At 43.9% G+C, this 20,671-nt stretch overlaps 3 protein-coding genes across 3 annotated transcripts; 1 reads left to right on the top strand and 2 right to left on the bottom strand.

Moving 5' to 3' along the window:
* The first annotated feature begins 25 nt into the window (after window positions 1-25).
* Window positions 26-8,705, top strand: LOC135498921 (WD40 repeat-containing protein SMU1). The gene is made up of 12 exons (XM_064789438.1): window positions 26-65; window positions 844-910; window positions 1,636-1,779; window positions 2,155-2,307; window positions 2,563-2,713; window positions 3,147-3,235; window positions 3,446-3,586; window positions 4,143-4,238; window positions 4,689-4,918; window positions 5,664-5,856; window positions 6,184-6,336; window positions 7,179-8,705. Exons 1-12 carry the CDS (start codon window positions 40-42, stop codon window positions 7,275-7,277), a joined length of 1,542 nt encoding a protein of 513 aa, XP_064645508.1. The 5' UTR covers window positions 26-39; the 3' UTR covers window positions 7,278-8,705.
* A 2,070-nt stretch (window positions 8,706-10,775) lies between these two features.
* On the bottom strand, window positions 10,776-13,528 carry LOC135498918 (uncharacterized). The gene is made up of 4 exons (XM_064789435.1): window positions 13,379-13,528; window positions 12,810-12,965; window positions 12,430-12,613; window positions 10,776-12,033 (listed from the first exon to the last, which is right to left on the bottom strand). The coding sequence occupies exons 1-4, from the start codon at window positions 13,434-13,436 to the stop codon at window positions 11,922-11,924; spliced, it is 510 nt and encodes a 169-aa protein (XP_064645505.1). The 5' UTR covers window positions 13,437-13,528; the 3' UTR covers window positions 10,776-11,921.
* A 242-nt stretch (window positions 13,529-13,770) lies between these two features.
* On the bottom strand, window positions 13,771-20,497 carry LOC135498730 (uncharacterized). The gene is made up of 3 exons (XM_064789117.1): window positions 20,337-20,497; window positions 18,439-18,613; window positions 13,771-18,019 (listed from the first exon to the last, which is right to left on the bottom strand). The coding sequence occupies exons 1-3, from the start codon at window positions 20,380-20,382 to the stop codon at window positions 17,845-17,847; spliced, it is 396 nt and encodes a 131-aa protein (XP_064645187.1). The 5' UTR covers window positions 20,383-20,497; the 3' UTR covers window positions 13,771-17,844.
* Window positions 20,498-20,671: the final 174 nt, after the last annotated feature.

Below are 20,671 nucleotides of genomic sequence, written 5' to 3'. Positions count from 1 at the left end.
CCTTTTCTACTGCAAACGAGGTTGAAAGCGTTTTTCAATATGGCCGTCGAAATTGAATCTACCGAGTAATACCGGCTTTCATAACTTCAAACACCTTTATCTATGCACATATTTCAAATAAAACGATACCATCATAATCTTTAAATTCCAGTGCAACTACGGGTGCATGCATGTGTAGCAAGTTATATGTACTTTTCCTGTCATTCGGGTGTTATAGGGCCATGTGTACGCCGGTGGCCACCTGTCGGTGAATTGTGGAACTGAATATGTGGTGCAAATTTGTGATGGCGAAGATAAACTTGTCTTGCTGTGCCAGTTGTGCACGGGCAGACTACTGCCAGAGCATGTTGAGTCTAGTAGGCCTATATCAATCCTTGCAAATGCAAACTTGATATCTATCAGTGCTAAGACGTGCCTGGCCGTTGCCCTTGGCCTTGGCTTGGCTGGGTCCGGGAGTGGGAGTGATGTGACTGACTTCTCCAGTCCAGTGGCATCCCCCAGTAGGCCAGGGGGATGGTCAATGGTCTTGGACTGACAGGCCTACTGTGTGTATTCTATGTCAACAATGTCCCACTCTCGGGAGGTTTTCACAGTCAAAGAGGCCAGACAATGCCTCTCAATCTCAAGCTAATTCTCTTTCGTTTTTGTCCGACTTTGATCATGAAGATCTCAGTTATCAGTATTGAGAAGATGGTTTGTTTTCTCTGTTTCCCGACACAAGGTACAGGTGTACTATATCTGACAGGGGCTTATTTGACATTCCCTGCAGGTTGGGAGTAGGCCTAACTAAAAAGGTTGCAATAGTTCTGTAACATTTCTTCATTGTTTATTTATGTTTTTCAGCGTTGTGCGTTTGATTGAACAGTACTTAAAAGAGAACAATCTCCTCAGGACCCTCACTATTCTGCAGGTAAGAAATAAACAGCAGGTTTTAAATGTACGCAAGTGTTGGTTTACATTGTTTACAAACCGAAGTGAACTACACAAATGTGACTCGCTCTACCAAAACTAGGCGCTTGTCGCATCTGAACTTGACAGGTTGATACGGACTTGTTGTTCATTTCCCTATTGTAGACCTTTTGTGAAATGTGACCAAATCAGTTTGTAATAGATTTCACAAAAGGTCTACAATAGGGAAATGAACAACAAGTCCGTATCAACCTGTCAAGTTCAGATGCGACAAGCGCCTAGTTTTGGTAGAGCGGGTCACAAATGTTATACAAGTACAAAAACGTCAAATTTCAATTCAAAATCAAGTTCTCAAAATTCATTGCCTGGTGATTATTTCGAAATCGGAAGCCATCAAAAGAATGCAGGAAGGTCGTGTTTGCCTTTTGTCGAGTTAAACATCTCGGGGCAAGACGGCAATATCGAGGTGAAGCTCGAAATTCTGGGCCTTGATGCCTAAATAATGAGGGAGGGCGACCAGGGTATTGCCTTCGCTAAGTCAAGGGTAAGGTCTCTTGACCAACAAGTTGTCCTACTGTAGTTTCATCTTCAGTGCTGCGCTTGCTCTTCCCCGGATGAGTCATCTTTCGCATTTAAAACTTGATTCAAGACGCTGCCCTATTCTGAGCAAGGGTTTGTTTACAAGTACAAACAGGTATACAATAACAATGATGTCCCTTCTTTCAGGAGGAGAGTGGTATCTCGTTGAATACCGTCGACTCTGTAGACAGCTTCGTCTCCGACATCAACAATGGCCACTGGGACACGGTACTGCAGGCCATACAGTCCCTCAAACTGCCCGATACCAAACTCATTGACTTATACGAACAGGTAAATATCTTCGGATTGAATGAATGAATGAATGAATAGAAATACTTATATAGGGCGCCTTTCCATGGTCCACCACGCTCAAGGCGCCACCCCCCCCCCCCAAAAATAGTCCTCAAACAAGGTGGTTTTGAGTTGCCTCTTAAATGATGTTTCTGGCAGAGTTCTGATGGAAAAAGGAAGTTTGTTCCACAGGTATGGGCCACAGCATGAGAAGCTGCGGTCACCATACCTGGACTTAGTTCTTCTGATTTTCAGCACCTTCAACCAGTGAATAAGGCAGATGAATAGCGTCGGATTCCACAATCGTGGGGATGGCCTACTTGTGTAACTTGGATAGCACCTTCGTTATAACCATCTGATTTTTACCTGTTCCAGATTGTCATCGAGTTGATCGAGTTGCGAGAACTCGGGGCGGCGAGATCGCTGCTGCGTCAGACAGATCCCATGATCATGATGAAGCAGACCCAGTCGGACAGATACCTGCATTTAGAAAACATGTTGGCCAGGTCATATTTTGATCCGCGAGAGGTGAGCAGAAATCGTTGTGTCATGCCCTGCAGCTTTAACTCTTTAGCGACCGTAACGGTCCGTACTCTGAGCTGCCTCTACTGAAGTCTTCCGTGAGAGCAAAAAAATTTTTTTTTTAATTTTTATTCCACCCTTCTCAGCTTTTCCTTGGATGAAAAAGCATGCTAACCAAGGTATAGAAAAAGTTGCCTTAGTTTGACCACACTCGTCCCCAACAAGTGACGTCTGCTCAAAAATATCCCAATTCTTTTCCAGGCCTACCCTGAGGGACAAACGAAAGAGCGACGCCGTGCTGCCATTGCCCAGGCCCTGTCTGGAGAGGTCAACGTTGTCCCCCCATCACGTCTACTGGCCCTGCTGGGGCAGGCGTTGAAATGGCAGCAGCACCAGGGACTTTTACCTCCAGGTGAATATATCTTATAGATGTATGTTGTACAGATGTAGAAACCGAGGAATTTTGATTTAAAACAAGTGGATTTAAGATTTGTTTTGTAGTATACCTACAAAAGAACCAGGAAGAAAAGCTTAGAAGAAGATTCAAGTCACCTCTTTGAACCGAGTCCCTCAAACTCAGAATTGTTCTCTAAGCTAGGGGTGTCGGAGTACCCAGGGGAAACATCAGTGCCTGTAACCTCTGAGGTCCCGGGTTCGATTCCCAGACGGTCCCTGTACACTCATGTGATGAGAGGGCAACTCTCTTCGACAGCGTTGGTTTCTTCCGGGGTCTCCGGTTTCCTCCTACAATACAATCGCCCAATATTGTTTAACGAGCTGATGATGTCCTAGTTAGTTGACACTCGCCTTTGAACTCGATGTTTATTATGGTTTTTTTACGCCAGGTACGACCATCGATGTGTTCAGAGGGAAGGCAGCCGTCAAGGAGCAAGAGGAGGAGAAATATCCAACACAGCTTAGCAAGACCATTAAGGTGAGCGAATCCCACAGCCGTGATTTGGTCAACCTTTCTATAAACTACTTGATTTGCACAAAAAACTTTCCTATTTCGTTATATAAAGGAATTCCTCCATGGCCGGCTGGTGAGGCCATGTCATATATAACTTGGGGTACAGTACGTCATCTCCCCTTTGGAAAAATGATATTTTCCTCTTCATCTCGAAAGCCATTTGATCTTTTTTAGTTCGGACTGAAGTCGCATATCGAGTGCGCTCGCTTCTCACCAGATGGCCAATATCTCGTAACGGGATCCGTCGATGGGTTCATCGAAGTGTGGAACTTCACGACGGGGAAGATCAGAAAGGATTTGAAATATCAAGCGCAGGTAGGCCAAGTTTGGAAAAAAGTGGAACCTCCCTTAGCAGACACCTCTCTATTAAGGACAACCTCTCTATTGAGGACACTTGTTTTGGTCCCAAAGTGGTGGTTTCCATTCAATTTGACCTCTCTAATCAGGACACCTCTCTATCAAGGACAGCACTAGTCAGTCCCAAGGGTGTCCTTAATAGAGATGTTCTACTCTAGTTTAACGTAGTTTGAGACATACCCAGAACAGGGCCTACTAGTCTTGTGTCTACCCATCACGGTCTCAGTACTGAACACCAAACTTGCTTTTAAGTTCTGTTGAGTGGCCAAGGCAAGCCAGCTGTTAGAGTGTAGATAGTAGACATTGATTGGTGTTCAAATGCCTGCCTGAAACTCATATCCCTGTGCTGGTGTTCAAAGACACAATCAGTACATTGTTCTAATATTAGATGGCATCACTGTCTATCTGCTCTTGTCAATAACAAAAGTTCACGATTGCACTTTATGTCGTTTGTCCTCGAAGTACTTCTGTTGTTTGAGAAAAGTAATGCACAATTGGCTTCCTTGCTCTCCAGGAAACCTACATGATGATGGACGACGCAGTCCTCTGCATGTGTTTCAGTAGGGATTCGGAAATGTTGGCAACCGGTGGACAGGATGGAAAAATAAAGGTGAGAGACTTGTCAGTCCATGATGCCAGGCACGGAATCACGGGGGCTGGGGGGCACCAGATGCTTCCCCCCCCTAAACTAGATTTTGATATCTTTTGGCCTACCCATGTTCAGGATCTTCAGCCTGATCTGGCGTGGACACTTGTGGAGAATCTCAGTTTCGGTTTGGCTCCATATTACGACGTGTAACATCATTTCCGTGAATGACAATGTAGAAAGCAGAATCCTGAAGTGGTCAGGTCTTATTCAAGTGGCGAAGGGCAAATATAATTTCGTTAAACCGATTGCCTCGGTGTCCATGTTTTAACAATACACTTTTGCCCTTTCGTGTCAGTTTTGCTGTGCCCTCAAATTCCTTAGTGTTGAGCCTCTATTGTGATGTAGTTCTACAGATGACTAATTGTTCCTGCATCTTTCTTCTGACTTTCATGTTTTACACGTCAATTCCAGGTCTGGAAAATACAAACTGGACAGTGTTTACGACGATTCGAAAAGGCCCACAGCAAGGGAGTCACGTGTGTCACATTCGCCAAAGACAGCGGGCAGCTTCTCAGCGCGTCATTCGACCAGACCATCAGAATCCACGGCCTGAAGTCGGGGAAGTTGTTGAAGGAGTTCCGAGGACATACGTCTTTTGTAAACGACGCAATATTCGCCCCGGATGGTCATCATATTATAAGGTAAGTCAGACCCTTAGAGAACAGGGTGAATTTATTCGTTTTTAATCGATACTGAGTAGACATGTTGTATCTTGTCGCTTCCAGCATCAGGTATTTGTTTTGTGATCCTAGTCTTGTATGTCCTTGCGTTATCTAGAACGGCAATATGCTCTTAGACGTTGACAGAGGAGAGGGGGTCGCCATCTTTCGTCTTCGGACTGGCCACTGCACTCCGGTTCACCGCGAGAGGATGAATGTGGCCGAGTCCAGAAGGTGCCAGTGTAGTGCACTAGATCAGGCACCCGAGTACGTGCACCAGAACTGCCCACTCTGGGACACTGAAAGACTGGCCACATGGCCATACGGTGCATCAGTGGAGACAAAGCTCTGGGGATCAGGGGAGGAACAAGAGACGACAGGTTTATTAGAGACATAGGTCTGGTTCTTGCAGTGTGATCCTCTTGCGATGCTCCAGAACTGCCCACTCTGGGACACTGAGAGACTGGCCATATGGCCATACAGTGCATCAGTGGAGACTGAGCTCTGGGGATCAAGAGACGACAGCCAGGTCCCAGTTGTTAGAAAGCATGTTGGCTTATAACATCATGCTGACATGTCATCATGATGTTATAAGCTAACCTTCTTTCTAACAACTGGGCCCTTGTTGATAGAGACACAGGCCAGCTTCTGTAGTAAAGCCATCAAAGAAACTCAAACGCTAAGAAGAAAATGAGAATTGACAAATGTTGTGATCTTGATGTTTCAGCGCTAGTTCAGACGGTACCGTCAAAGTTTGGAACATAAAAAGTACGGAATGCGGTAACACTTTCAAGTCGCTAGGTGGCACCGCAGGTGGCGACATCACGGTTCACAGCGTCCATCTCATACCGAGAAATGTCGAGCAATTTGTCGTCTGCAATCGGTCGAATACCGTCGTCATTATGAACATGCAAGGACAGGTTAGTACACTTTCTGTTGTTAGATGGCATTGTCACAGGGATTTCAAAGTTCCGATCTTAGATGGATTTCAGACTTTTCCTTGCTAAATAATAAATTTTATAGCGGGAATTGAAAATTGCTTGTCTGGAATCTCTGTGGATCTTTTTAAGATTGGATAAAAAATAAGCATGTCGTTTAGTTTTGGTCCCAAATTGATTGTTTCCATTCAATTTGACCTCTCTAATCTGGACGCCTCTCTATCAAGGACAGCACTTCTAAGGCCGAGGACATCCTCAATAGAGAACTCCTACTGTATAAGTAGTTATCATACTAATATTATTTTCCAGATCGTGAGGAGTTTCTCGAGTGGTAAACGGGAAGGAGGTGACTTCGTCTGCTGCTACCTGTCGCCGAGGGGAGAGTGGATTTACTGCGTCGGAGAGGATATGGTTCTGTACTGCTTCAGTATCACGACAGGGAAGCTGGAGAGAACATTAACGGTGAGTTCTTCTCTCTTCATCACCGTTCACTCTGCACTTGTTCTCCGGGGAGTATGCAGTATTCTCCGCATGGCCTTGGTCGGGCCGGCCCACTCTATCCGGTAGCTTCCCACCCTACCTCGGAAGTTGCATTCTGCCTTGGAAGTGCTCAGCCATCCTACCTTGGAAGTAGCCAACCTACCTTGGAAGTGCTCAGCCATCCTACCTTGGAAGTAGCCACCCTACCTTGGAAGTGCTCAGCCATCCTACCTTGGAAGTAGCCACCCTACCTTGGAAGTGCTCAGCCACCCTACCTTGGAAGTGCTCAGCCACCCTACCTTGGAAGTGCTCAGCCACCCTACCTTGGAAGTGCTCAGCCACCCTACCATGCTCTAGACATATAAAGGGTTTCTTCAGTGTCATCCTAACCTAAATTGCTGGCCACCCTACCTTGTGTTGCACACTGGCAAAATGTTTCAAATATTAAGGGTACCGCCATACCTTGAGAAAACCCTGTGGTGAACCCCTCCCCCCCTGAGTATGCAAAAACCGAGGTCTAACTTGGAACTAGTCTGATAAAATGCAGCAATATTCACGACAAAGATGAGTCTTGTGTCCTCCCGTTTGGGCCGGCCCATCCATTCCTGTCTGACTTATAGTACGCCGTATAATTTATCCCTCGAAGACTATCGAACGCCCTTTCAGTACGTACCTATGAACATGACCATTGCTTTGAAAGATCTTCATCAGCACTTTTCAATGGCACCAAATGATTTGTCCCGATTTCATTCTCGGACAAAATATCCTTTTTCGAAAGTTGTCTCAAATTAGTCAATTAAGACTGATCTTGTTTTTTTCTTCAGGTGCATGAGAAAGATGTCATTGGCCTTGTTCATCACCCACATCAGAATCTATTGGCCACGTACTCGGAGGACGGACTCTTGAAAACATGGAAGCCTTGAGGCGTCGTACTTGTATCATCCTGTGGAAATCCGGGGTTGATGTTCACTTCTGTGGCCAGCCCTCCACACCAACTCCTGAGACATTCCCCCAATCGTTGAAGTACCGCTGCACATCACCTTAAAGTCGGCATTCAAGGTGATGGAAGGGTCAACCTCGGCTCCAAGTATCGTGTACCGTACTTCTAATGATTAGTATGAAGAAATGGTACTCGGAAATCTTAGAATCGAGGTTGCAGTGAGCACCTCGAAGAAGACAGTGCTTTCTTTTCCGTCGGCAAGATAGAACAACCAATGAAAATGCAATTTTGGATATCGTTGCTGCAACGTTTTTGAAATTCCTCGATGCAAATGCTAGCGACGCTCTGATTGGGCGGAATTGTTTTTGTGCTAGAACTTCGCCAAATGGGGGCCAATGGCTGAGGGGTTTGTGTCCAGGGTCAGAGAAGTGAACAACCACCGCGATTTCGCAGGATGTACTTGATTGAGACATTTTAAAATATTTCAACACCTGACCATGGATTATTTCAACACCTGACGATAGGATATCTAAAGGCCAGAAGATGGACTATTCTGAAAATTGTGAGGACTTCAGGTCTCATCTTGTGTGAGCATTTAACCTGTTAGCCTGTCACCGTGAAATATTCACGAAGCTAAAAGTTTGCAAATTAGCTGAAAGTGAATTTACTTTGGGATGCACTGAAGTCTGCTTTTGACGCCAGAATTTAAGGAATTTGACTTTCAAATATTTTTGCGTTTTTAGTTCATGTTTGATGACGTATGCATAAAGCGTCACAATTTGCAGATTGTCAGTAGGGTAATCGATTCGAAAGTCCTCAGGATTGCAGGCCATGCCGAGACGATGTGTTGGTGTCTTTAACTTGCAAAATACTGAGGACCAGGATTGTTGCGACTTGGATGTTTTAAAACATTGCCAATTCTGTCTCATTGGATCGAATCATTGTGCGATCATGTTATGAAAGACTTTGATGCGTGACATTTTACAGTAATGGGCCACTTTGCTGCATGGCGTTCTGCAGTAATGGGCCGCTTTGATGCGTGACACTTTACAGTAATGGGCCACTTTGACGCATGGCACTTTACAGTAATGGGCCACTTTGATGCATGGCACTTTACAGTAATGGGCCACTTTGATGCATGGCATTTTACAGTAATGGGCCACTTTGATGCATGGCACTTTACAGTAATGGGCCACTTTGATGCATGGCACTTTACAGTAATGGGCCACTTTGATGCGTGGCATTTTACAGTAAAGGGCCACTTTGATGCATGGCGTTCTGCAGTAATGGTCCACTTTGATGCGTGGCATTTTACAGTAATGGACTGTTCATTTATTATGTCCTTGTATGAAAGGAGGAAAGGCCTTTGTAAATTTGAGGTCCATTTTGCCCCCTTGTGGTTACATGTCGGGGGGGGGGGGGGAGGGGGTTAAAGAGATGATCGGAACATTTTCAATTCCAGAAACATGTCACTAATTATGATGATGAGACTTTTTGATTGGAATCTACGACAGTTTATTGGTTTCGAAAAATATAGAATTACAATATTGTACTTGTGTGTTGTTATGATTTTCGGCAAGATTCAAAGGGGATGTCGCTTGCATTGTCAGCATGCAACTGAGACTGATCTACCAACAGTATAATGCACACTTGGTGACCCTTCTGCATGCCAAGTGTCTTGCCCAAGGACCCACACCTCTGCCTTTAGGCCTTTGTGACCCCTTCTGCCAAGTGTCTTGCCCAAGGACCCACACCTCTGCCTTTAGGCCTTTGTGACCCCTTCTGCCAAGTGTCTTGCCCAAGGACCCACACCTCTACCTTTAGGCCTTTGTGACCCGTCTGCCAAGTGTCTTGCCCTAGGACCCACACCTCACATTTAATAATGACCATTTTGCATGCCAAGTGCCTTACCTGAGGACCCACTCCCCGAACCACCAACATTGGCACATTTTCTCAGCTCCCAATTCCCACTCGGATATCATAACGTTGACACCACACAGGCGGTGGAGAGCGATGACTGTCAGTCCAGACTTTCCCAGTCCAATCCATAGTTAGGGTGCACTTTGAGTGATAGCGTCCATTTATGTCAGTCGGGGCCAACCAGCAACATTTTCGTTAGCCCATTGTTGGCGAGGATGGCGTAGTTGACTCTCTTAGGTCTCTCCTCCTCGACGACAGATACTGCTCCCCGGGGTCGCGCGAGAGGGGGCTGGTCAAACTTTTGGTACGAGCTTTTTAATCATGTACTATTTTATATTTGTTGAACTTTTATGTATCTATTGTACTTGTCATTGTTCTCCTGTTTGGAGGTTTAAATAAATAAAATAAATAAATATATAGCCTCGATCCGCTACGCTGTACATCGCGCCTGTGCTACCTCGACAAAAACCCCATTGATGAAAAAAGGAAACCCTTCAGCGTAAAAAATAGTTTGACGTCACAAGGCTAGGCAACCAATCGCGCCATTGTTTTGTCAACCTATCATTTTCGCGATCCGAAGTCGAGGTTCCATAATAAGCAATGACGTCGGCGGAATCTCCATTCTCCAAGCTTCGTCAATGGTGATCATTGTTGCCAAGTCTCACTCGACCTACTGTCTCGACTCTGTGAGAATTTCAACGGGTGTATGTAAAATCCACATGGCCCGGCGACCGGGAGATTGCGCATTCCCCAGACAGTGGCCACGTGAGGTGTATGAATTTGCCCATACAAGTGACTAAAATCGCTGTTTTTGTTTTCATGCGGAAGTTCTCTGAAACCATGCTTGTTATCGAGTCGGGTGCCCTCCAAGTCAAATCACGGTTGTCCTTGATTCGGCTCACAGTCCGTTTTTCGTGATTTGGCAAATACAGTTTTATCGTGATCAATACTTAATGAATCACGCTTTGTGCTGATTTACTGCAATCGTGATTTTACCTGATATATTGATTGGGATTTGATGGGAATTCACGCCGAAAGACCCAAAGAGTATGGGCGGTTATTTCCGCATTAAATGATGTCCTAAAACGCGTCTTAATAACTGGCGACTCCTGTGTGTGTGTAGAGCAACCCGTGCGTACAGAGCAAAACGCGCGTATCTAACTCGCGACCCCTACAAAGAACATAACGCGAATGTATAACTACTGTCGCATAAACGTGCCGTCGGATAACTAGTGTCGGATAAGTGCTGTCGGATAACTGCTGTCGCATATAAGGTTCCTCAGCCTCCCGCATCGCGGCGCTCTTGTGTCTTGATGATTATTGTTTTTGCTCTAAGCGACATACGATTTACCAATTGGTAACTGTAATGTAGTAGGCGCACTTCAAATGGCCTTGCTTTTGCACTTGCTGCAATATTATCAACCCGATTATCAAGAGGGACCTGGTCCTAGGTAGGCCTGCCCAACAAATTCACAACGTCTTGCAGCATGCGTGCTGCCCGCTGGAGCACATGTGGATCTTGATAAGTAGCCATTTTTCTCTTCTGTCTCAAACTCGAGATTACGTCGCATAGAACATAACATAACATAACATAACATAACATAATTTATTTCTCTCCAAAAAACCCTTTCGGGTATAAGAGGTTACATGATTTAACATTTACATATGGTGGACCAAGCAGATGAATTCTTTACAAAAACTATGAATATTGTCTAAGTTTACCCGGGAACATTTAGTCATAATGCGATGGAAAAATTCATGATAAAAAACCTGAGGTAATTCTTTTAAGTTTGGAAACAACCTTACTCGCATGTGACGGAAATACGGACACGTAATAAAATAATGAAGTTCGTCTCTTACACAAACCTGGTCACAAAGACCACAAATATTTTCTGCAGTTTCATTTCTATACATTCTGGTTACTGTTTCTGGGAATTTTATAGATCCAGTACGAAATTTACAAATACTGACCGTTTGATATAATGGTAATTTTTTAACATAGGGCTCCATATTCAGGTTTTGTTTAAACATTCTATAAATTATACATCTGAAATCGTTATTTACCTCGTTTCTCCATAGTTGTTCACACTGGTCTCTCATTATCTGTTCAACTACAATTTTCAGTTCTCGTAGGGACAAAACCTCGGGAGTATACCAATTTGAGTGAGGCCACAGCCGTCTAGAACAGTTTTCACACTTTTACACCAGCCTTGGTTTAAATAACCCTTGTCTAAATGCTCCCTAGTTATGTTATAAAAGATATAAGCCCATTTATCTGTTTTTCCAATTCTGAGTCTGTTCCAAAAAGATAAGAACAAAAGTAATAATAACTAGCGCCGCGATGCGGGAGGCTGAGGAACCTTATATGCGACAGCAGTTATCCGACAGCACTTATCCGACACTAGTTATCCGACACTAGTTATCCGACGGCACGTTTATGCGACAGTAGTTATACATTCGCGTTATGTTCTTTGTAGGGGTCGCGAGTCAGATACGCGCGTTTTGCTCTGTACGCACGGGTTGCTCTACACACACACACGAGTCGCCAGTTATAAAGACGCGTTTTAGGACATCATTTAATGCGGAAATAACCGCCCATAAAAGAGATTACCATTTGATCTGCTACACCAAAACGTACGGGTATCATCCCAGTTTATCGGAACATAGAGAATGTTTAAACCTTCGACGATGATGGTAAATTGGATCCCTACTCGTCGTTGTCTCCAATACAGGAACATGCACAGCACCAGGCCATCCAGCCAGATATGGCTGAAATAAGGGCAAGTGAAAAAAGCACGCCAAGTACGATCACTCCAGTTCTGAAAGTAAAAGAGAACATAATTGAGACGAAATTAGTTCTCTCGGCCACCGCTAGCGCGGTGCATAGTGGGTACCAATTTGCATTGAGGCCACTCTCCAAGCGTCGTCAATGGTGATCCTGGCATATCATATATGACCAGTGATTTTCAATATACTCCGCCTCTCGATGCACGAGTATATCAAAAACCTGATCTCAGGATGCATACCGTGTGGGTTAGAATTTATGATGGCAAAAGGCTCTCGGGAGGGTGGTGGGGAAAACGACACTTTGAAATTTTTCAGCCAAAATCACTGTCGAAAACGCATTTTTTTACTTTTCGGGGGAGCATTTGACCCTCCCCCCTCGGCCGCTTGCAACACCCATGTATTTTGGGCAATGTTACCCGTGTACCTACCGCCAGTATGCCACGTCTTCTTCCAATGAAGAAGAGGAATCTATTCGCCCCAGTTTGGCTCCATCGGTCATAACCCAGGATGAGCTACAACATGCATCTGAGGCTACGATATTCTTTACAAACCGACAGCAAATGTTCAATTCATCAGGGTCATTTTTACCCGGGCATTGCGGTGTAATATACCCTGAAAATAAAAAGAGATAGCAACTACATTCTCGTAATATAGAAAATGGCGCTCACTTGTACACCATCGAACAGGTGGCTCCAAATGAACCTCATCACAAGAGATGTGGGAACTCGTGTTATTCATGAAAAAAACTGTTTTCGAACATGATTTTCACTTGGAGTGTGTGATTGATATCTTGGTGCAGAACTCTTACCTTGCGGGCAGATTGTCACTTTTCTAACAGACGCAGGCGTCTTGCAGCAGTCGGGCTTGTTGTCGCTCGTGAGACAACATGTTGTGAGATCCGCTTTATCTCCCAATCGTGGACAGAACTCTGGATAATTCGTACCGCTGGGGCATTTGGTTGCATCTTTTTGAGAAAAAGTTACAATTTTTTTAATGTCTGATACGTCATGTGAATATGTAACATGGATTTGTTTTAGACTATTTCGGACTGCGAAAAAAGCGACGTGTAGCGGCAAGGTCATCCAGCGATGGACTGTTGTGCGCATTTTATGGCGAGTTATGTCAAAGTCTCGCATTCTGAACCATCAGATGTAACGGAGTCTAGATCGGCGGAGTGGATCCTAATTTGAGGGTCAAGATGTGGTCTCGTACGGGTAGGCTTATTGGAAATCTAGCATCGTGGGGATGGAGAATGATTACCATCCTTCTGACAATTACCCCGCTAATAGCTACATGTATTTTGCTAATAGCTATTTTGCATGCTACCGCTAGTACAACTTTGAAAAATTGAAAGGTTTCACATTTTCACTTACGTACCCAGCAGAGCCACGGAACATAACAAGAACACAGTCCGATATAACTTGATGCCCGCCATCTCAGTTATTTTTCCTCAGAAAATAAACACAAGCAACATACACTCTCTTTGCTCTTTCGTTTTATGATATTTGAGTACGTGTTGCTTTATAAACAAACTGAAAGGACATACATGAAAGTGAAAGTCCCCCCTTTTTAGTTGAATACCGCTTTGTTACCTCATTGTCCATTTGTTGGCATTTGTCCAAAACATTATTTTGCGGGCGGTATTTTATCGGCCGTTTATATTTCTGATTTATGTCTCCGATCTCTACCATACAAGGTATGCCTGTTTCGTGGGCTAAGAATTCTTTTCTGACTTTCACAATTGCAAGGAATGACACCAAAGAATTGGATCAAGATTTTGTTGAGAAGATTTATTCCAGACATACGCACATCCAACATAGAAAATGTCAACTTTATAATACAGTTCAAAACATGACTATTTATAGGAATGATTTTTGACACTCCTTTTATTGCAAGTCATATTTTAATAATAATGCTATTATTTAAATTAAATATTAAAAGGAAGTTTAGTACATGAAATATAAAATAAATATAGAATTTGTAAAGCGCCTTTCCAGGTCACCCTGCTCAAAGCGCTACGTCCTCTATTTTTTGAAGCGAAGATTGGACAAGTGTGTTTTAAGAAGGGATTTGAATTGGGTGAGGGTCTCAGCAGATGTAATTGCTTTGGGGAGTCGATTCCAGAGATAAGGGGCAGCCACGGAGAAACTATACATATCATTTAAGCCCACATTTACATGTAAGAACCGACTGCATTTGGACGGTCTCATATCCGCCGTCACTGCACTGTCTGGTTCCTCATCTCTCCGACCCACGACTATGCCGGGTACGAACTGCGTATGGTGAAGGGTTAATATACCGGCGACTTAACTACATATATTACAGATCGATTACATAACTAGTCACCTTTATTCTACAATTACATGTGCATACAATAGTCCAACATCTAACGTGACACATCACTGTTCCGTGTCCTTCAGAGCGGGGGCGAAGCTAGCTTTTGGTATTGGTCTCACTAGCCAGTGCAATGGCCGGGCCTACCTGGCTCCACAAATGGCGCGACGTCATTTCATGCATACCCCTGTTCAAGTGGCTGTCGACCTTGCAGTATATCACTCTCACACATAAACCTATACATTTCTGAATAGCTTGCCGCTTCTAGAATACTTCTGACCAGCTTTCATTGTTATCAAGTAATTCAGTCATGAGAACATGGGGGCAGCACAATACATGAGACACCCTGTACATCGATGAAAATTTTGAAAATTTCACCTTGCCGCCTTATAACTTGACGATTAACATGGATGGTGAAATAATATTTTTATAAACTTCTACTTATCACCTTGAGAAAGCAAAATAATAACAATTTTAAATTTTGATACCAAAATAGGGTGTCGTTGCGGCTTTTCTTTGAGCATTTTGACCGCGAAGTCTCACCTTGAGAACATGTGCACTCTGACAGGAACCAGTTCATGTCAACATCCGATTGAGCTATACATAGCATGCGAGGCCTGGTCACTGCGGACGTGCACAGAAGAAGCTGATATTTTCCTCAAATAATCGTCAGAGCTACCTCTTCACAAAATACCCAGGACACCGACATTTGAACATGCAGCAATAGCGATATGATAGGCTTATCTGTATCCATGGTAATCGCCTGAGATTGAAGAACTTTTTTTTTAAGGGGGACCAATGTTGACCTGATCACCACTGGCTAGTGAGACCTTAATGGTAACATGCAGTCTCATATTTCCCCTTTTTACTACAAAATATGAAAATCTGGATTGATACAAACATTTTGGTGTCCTACATGACAGGTCCAACAAGAATAGCTTCCAGTGGTGATCCATTCAAAATCATAGGCAAACTCAGCACTTCACCCATTTTCAAATTCGTTCAGAAAGCGGAATTCAGAGGGAATTCGAGTAACAGCACACCTCAGCTGTGGAGGCCTTTTTGGTCCATGAACTGAGATGAAAGCATCTTTATCCACCCGAATGCATTCGATGAAGTCAAATGATGTTCAAAATGACATTTATTATCATATTTTATGATTTCACTTTTATTGGTATTTTGATTAAGGTCTCACTAGCCAGTGCAATGGCCGGGCCTACCTGGCTCCACAAATGGCGCGACGTCATTTCATGCATACCCCTGTTCAAGTGGCTGTCGACCTTGCAGTATATCACTCTCACACATAAACCTATACATTTCTGAATAGCTTGCCGCTTCTAGAATACTTCTGACCAGCTTTCATTGTTATCAAGTAATTCAGTCATGAGAACATGGGGGCAGCACAATACATGAGACACCCTGTACATCGATGAAAATTTTGAAAATTTCACCTTGCCGCCTTATAACTTGACGATTAACATGGATGGTGAAATAATATTTTTATAAACTTCTACTTATCACCTTGAGAAAGCAAAATAATAACAATTTTAAATTTTGATACCAAAATAGGGTGTCGTTGCGGCTTTTCTTTGAGCATTTTGACCGCGAAGTCTCACCTTGAGAACATGTGCACTCTGACAGGAACCAGTTCATGTCAACATCCGATTGAGCTATACATAGCATGCGAGGCCTGGTCACTGCGGACGTGCACAGAAGAAGCTGATATTTTCCTCAAATAATCGTCAGAGCTACCTCTTCACAAAATACCCAGGACACCGACATTTGAACATGCAGCAATAGCGATATGATAGGCTTATCTGTATCCATGGTAATCGCCTGAGATTGAAGAACTTTTTTTTTAAGGGGGACCAATGTTGACCTGATCACCACTGGCTAGTGAGACCATTGGTGGAGCAAAGGGTCTCGGGGGGACGTAATGACCTGACTTCTTGAAATTTTTCGGCTAAAACCATGGTCAAAATCAGGTTTTAGGTGACTTCTTGGGGGAGAGTTGCTACGCCGCCACACACAAAATTAACACTAGCTCATTGGACGCCATCTTTGATTAAACCGCTACATGCTATGATGGCCACAAAAAATCCCGCATCTAAGTGTACGTAAATCAAAATAAGGACTGCTCCCCACTAGAGCCTCGGTCTCATGAATGTTCACCTTTTCAGGTTCCGTGTTTGCAATACAAATCTTTGCGGCGCTCTCACCGAGGTTGGCATCTCGCGGTTACGCACTCCGCATCTCTCAGTTTTTAATAAGCCCCACAAGTCCGCAGGTTAACAGCTGCTATTTCATAAACAGGAGGCTAGGGATGCATTTAGGCCATCCTGAGATTCACGTTTTTCATACCGCTTCCTTGTGTACAAATATTGAAATATCGAGAGGCGGAGTACGTTGAAACCACTGGTGACATGATGATAAGCCGCCCCCTGGCGAGTCGAAACTACACTACACACTCTGGACTCTGCTTTCTCTGCTGTGATATACAATTTAGTCAAATAAAGGCTTACGCCCGCTCCGCTCGTTAGAAAATTCAAATTTGTAATCTATTGTCAAAATATCAAATCGTGTAAATACATATTGAATATAAGTTAGATGTACAAATATATGTACTTCCAAGTTTCAGAAAATTTGCATGCATAATAACTTCACTACAGCACCGCATTTCTATTTTTCTGGACCACGGCGTTCTCCTCTAAATATACAGGTGTACTACAAATGTGCGCCAAATAGAGTTATATAAGCGCCAAAAAACGGAAAAAACAAGTACATATCAAATCACTGAACTGAAAGCATTGTATTTAAGCTTTAAACCCTCTCTATTTAGGACCCCTCGAGACAGGCAAGTGCTGTCCTTAATAGAGAGGTGTCCTGATTAAAGTGATAAAATTGAATGGAAAGTACCAATTTGGGACCTAACTAGTGTCCTCAAAAGAGAGGTTGTCCTTAATAGAGAGGTGTCCGCTTAGGGAGGTTCCAATGTAATGGCACCGGACCGCCTTTTAACGCTAACAGAGACAAGACCACCATTAAATATGCGTAGGTTCTGTAGACCTATGAATTAGACGCATGTTTTTAACTATCAAGTCCATATTTGGAGAGGTATTCAAAAGATATTTGCTGTGACAAGTCAACAGATATAAAGAAATCATTTCATGAAAAAATAAATTTTGATATTCGCTAATTTGGCAATAGGGGGCGTGTTATTAGATTTTTCTTATTGGCGGAAGTGAAACGGGTCAAAATATGAACGTCTCTCCAAATTGTCCGATGATCTAAAAATTTTCCGTGGACAACCATTATACTACGTACTATAATACCAGTATAAATTTCACAAGTAACTTGCCCGACTGTGCGGAATATCATATCCACATTTCAGATTCACAACCGCACGCAATTACTGATGCGACGCGATCAAACATTGACAAATTAACTGCTAAAATGCTTAAACAATCAATCATGGCGGTCTTGCCTCGGCACAAGTATCTCCCGGTAACTTAGACCGGTCTTGTCCTGTCGGCCTGTTGAGCCGCTTGCACCACGACTGGTGGGTTCTGGAACATGATGAAGCCAGGCTGTTGCCTCTTCTTGCGGCAGCAGCACCAGCAGCACAGGGCGATGGAGATAATGAGAATCACCGAAACGCCGGCCCCGCCGCCGTAGACATAGGCACTGAAAATCAAATTAAATTCAGGTTAAAAATGAGAGGAACCGCTATATATGTCCTCCCCATCGTGTGCCCCAAAAGACCAGAAATAATGGCGGGAAAATCTATCAGACAGTATCACAGGCGAATAGACCTGTCTGGCCCGCCCATCTGTCAGCTGATTTCGCCAGCCTTGGCGGACTAGCGCAGCTATCGCTCCCCACTCTCCAAGCAGCTTTCACGGACCTTCCGGTCCCATTTGGCCAATCAGAATCCCGTATAAGTGAGCCCATGATCTCTCACATGGGCACACTAAAACAGCGCCCGATTCTGCCGTTCTTTTCAATCCGATGTAGTGGTTGACTTGCAGTAGAACGGCGCCCACCACTGATTTAGGAGTGCAGTGAACGCGAACACACTGACATGCTCTTAAATATTTACTTACGGCATTCCCGCGCAGCATCCATAGATGGGCACGATTTGATCATTTATGATGCAGCATTTCATGTTGCCATCCGGGTCATCCTTTAAGGGCCAAATCCGATTCTTCCTGGGGCATTCGTCTACACCCTGATCGACCGCCTCTTGACCACACGAGAAAGTAAACTGACCAAACGCCCCTGGAATATTGAATCAGGACGGAATATATGGCACTACTTGATTGGCTTGCAGAAAAATTAACATAGCAAATAGCGTCACTTGATTGGATGTCAAAAAAGGGCTGTATGAATATTTGATTCTGGATGGCAAAAACGGCCGAAAATGTACCCAAGAGTGCTTCTCATTAACCAGAATCATTCTAACGAAATATAAACACAAAACTTTATTGCACTGAGGATAACTTATTTTACATAAAAATTATGATTCTCATAAATGTAATTTCAATATCATCAAAAAACACATTAGGCCTACTTGGATCGATTTTTGTAATGATATTACGCCATCTTACTTGGAATCAGCAGACAACTAACCGGATGTGCTGGATTCAGTGAATTGGCGGCCGAATGACAAACGACGATATGAATTATGAAATCAGTCATCGGACCTATTTCAATGACCTATAAGGACTTCGTTTATTGATTGATAGCGTGCCATGAAGTATGTCGAGGCGGCCGATTTTCCCGGTATAATATTCTGACGGAAGTGACTATTTGGCAAGCCCGGCTTCCAAAACAGCGACTTTTTTTGTCCTGAATGGAGAGCCGAACTCATTAATATTTATAAATGCCCAAGGGCTCATTAATATTCATAAGTTAGTAATGCGCTGGAGAGGAAAAACCGCAGTAACAGACCATTTTCAGATCAATACGCCATTATGCATATTCATGAGTAGGCGTGGTTTATTCATCGGCTTGCCAAACAGGAAAGAAATTTTGCTCTGTTTGGCAAGCCCGGCTGGCCGAACAGGGTGGTTTTTTTGGACTGTTTGGCAAGCGGCTCTCCAAACAGGACAAAAAAAGATGCCTGTTCGGCGAGCGGCTTGCCAAATAGACCCGGCCTATTCTGACACAAAAAAACCCAAAGATCGTTGCTCAGTGCATGTAGCCTAGTTAGTCCCAAGGGAAGCTTTTGCCCATACTCCAAAACAGACATGATAATCAAACATACCGCCTCACCACACTGCTATCACTGGGCGGAGTATGGTTTTTCCCCCGCGCCAGACGTATCAATAATTCATGTTCGGCATATAGAACATTCGCGGAAAGTCTAGGCATACACCGTTTGTTGAACATGAATTTAAAATTTGAATTTGAACATTTGAACGGTTTAGCCCTATAATGTTTTGACAAATGAATAGACAAGGCTACATATATATCGATATGCGCAGAAGACTAGCCGTGTTGAGCTTGGTGGTCTGCCACATGCAGCCTCGCGCATTTCATTTCCCGGCAGTGACCAATTTAGCGCCATCTATACAGGCAAAGTGCCCTGCGTGGATCATTGATTGGGCCATGGATGGGCCTATGGTGATTATCACAAACCATGTTTTACAACGGGATCCAGATATTCTATGAGAGCCAACGGTAGACCCACAGATGGGGAACGCTTGCAGCAAAGTAAAGTCATCGTAGTAATAATTTATTAGCCTATACACGTATGCCCGCTATCAAGAATAAATAAAGACATGGCGAATTCAGAATTTACCATGTTGCATTTTTGAGTCTCTCGTTAGTGTATCCCGAGGGGATCTCGCCGAATACTTCCAGATAAAACAATGGGCATTCAGACGTTCCCAGCCCGCTGGTAGTCATGGTAGTCTAGAGGTCGGTAACCCGGCCCGAACCCCCTCCCGTCTCAGCGATCGTCCCCCGTGAACCTTCGCCTAAAAGCACTAAACCTTACCTCCAATCAAAGCAGCCAGGACCACTGAAAGCACTAGGTAGTTCATGATGGTGGAATGGCTGTTGAAATGGATCAAAGTCGTCTTGGAAATCGTATATAGCCAACGTTTTTCACGTTATACTGCGACGCGGTGATACTAAACAAGGTGACGCATGCGCACTAGCATCACCTGCGGATTCATCGAATCTCGTCTGCTCGTTCTATTGTGAGCGGTTCGATGGCCATGTGGCATGGTTGCTGTTGAATGGGTCGATATTAAAGGGATAGGCCGTTCGTAATTACTGGTGATCCAAAAAATAGATTAATTCAGTCTGAAATTTGGTATTTAAGGTCTT

The sequence above is a fragment of the Lineus longissimus genome, chromosome 14 (assembly GCF_910592395.1).
Source record: "Lineus longissimus chromosome 14, tnLinLong1.2, whole genome shotgun sequence".
Classification (NCBI taxonomy): domain Eukaryota; kingdom Metazoa; phylum Nemertea; class Pilidiophora; order Heteronemertea; family Lineidae; genus Lineus; species Lineus longissimus.
This window is presented reverse-complemented; position numbering and strand designations above follow the sequence as displayed.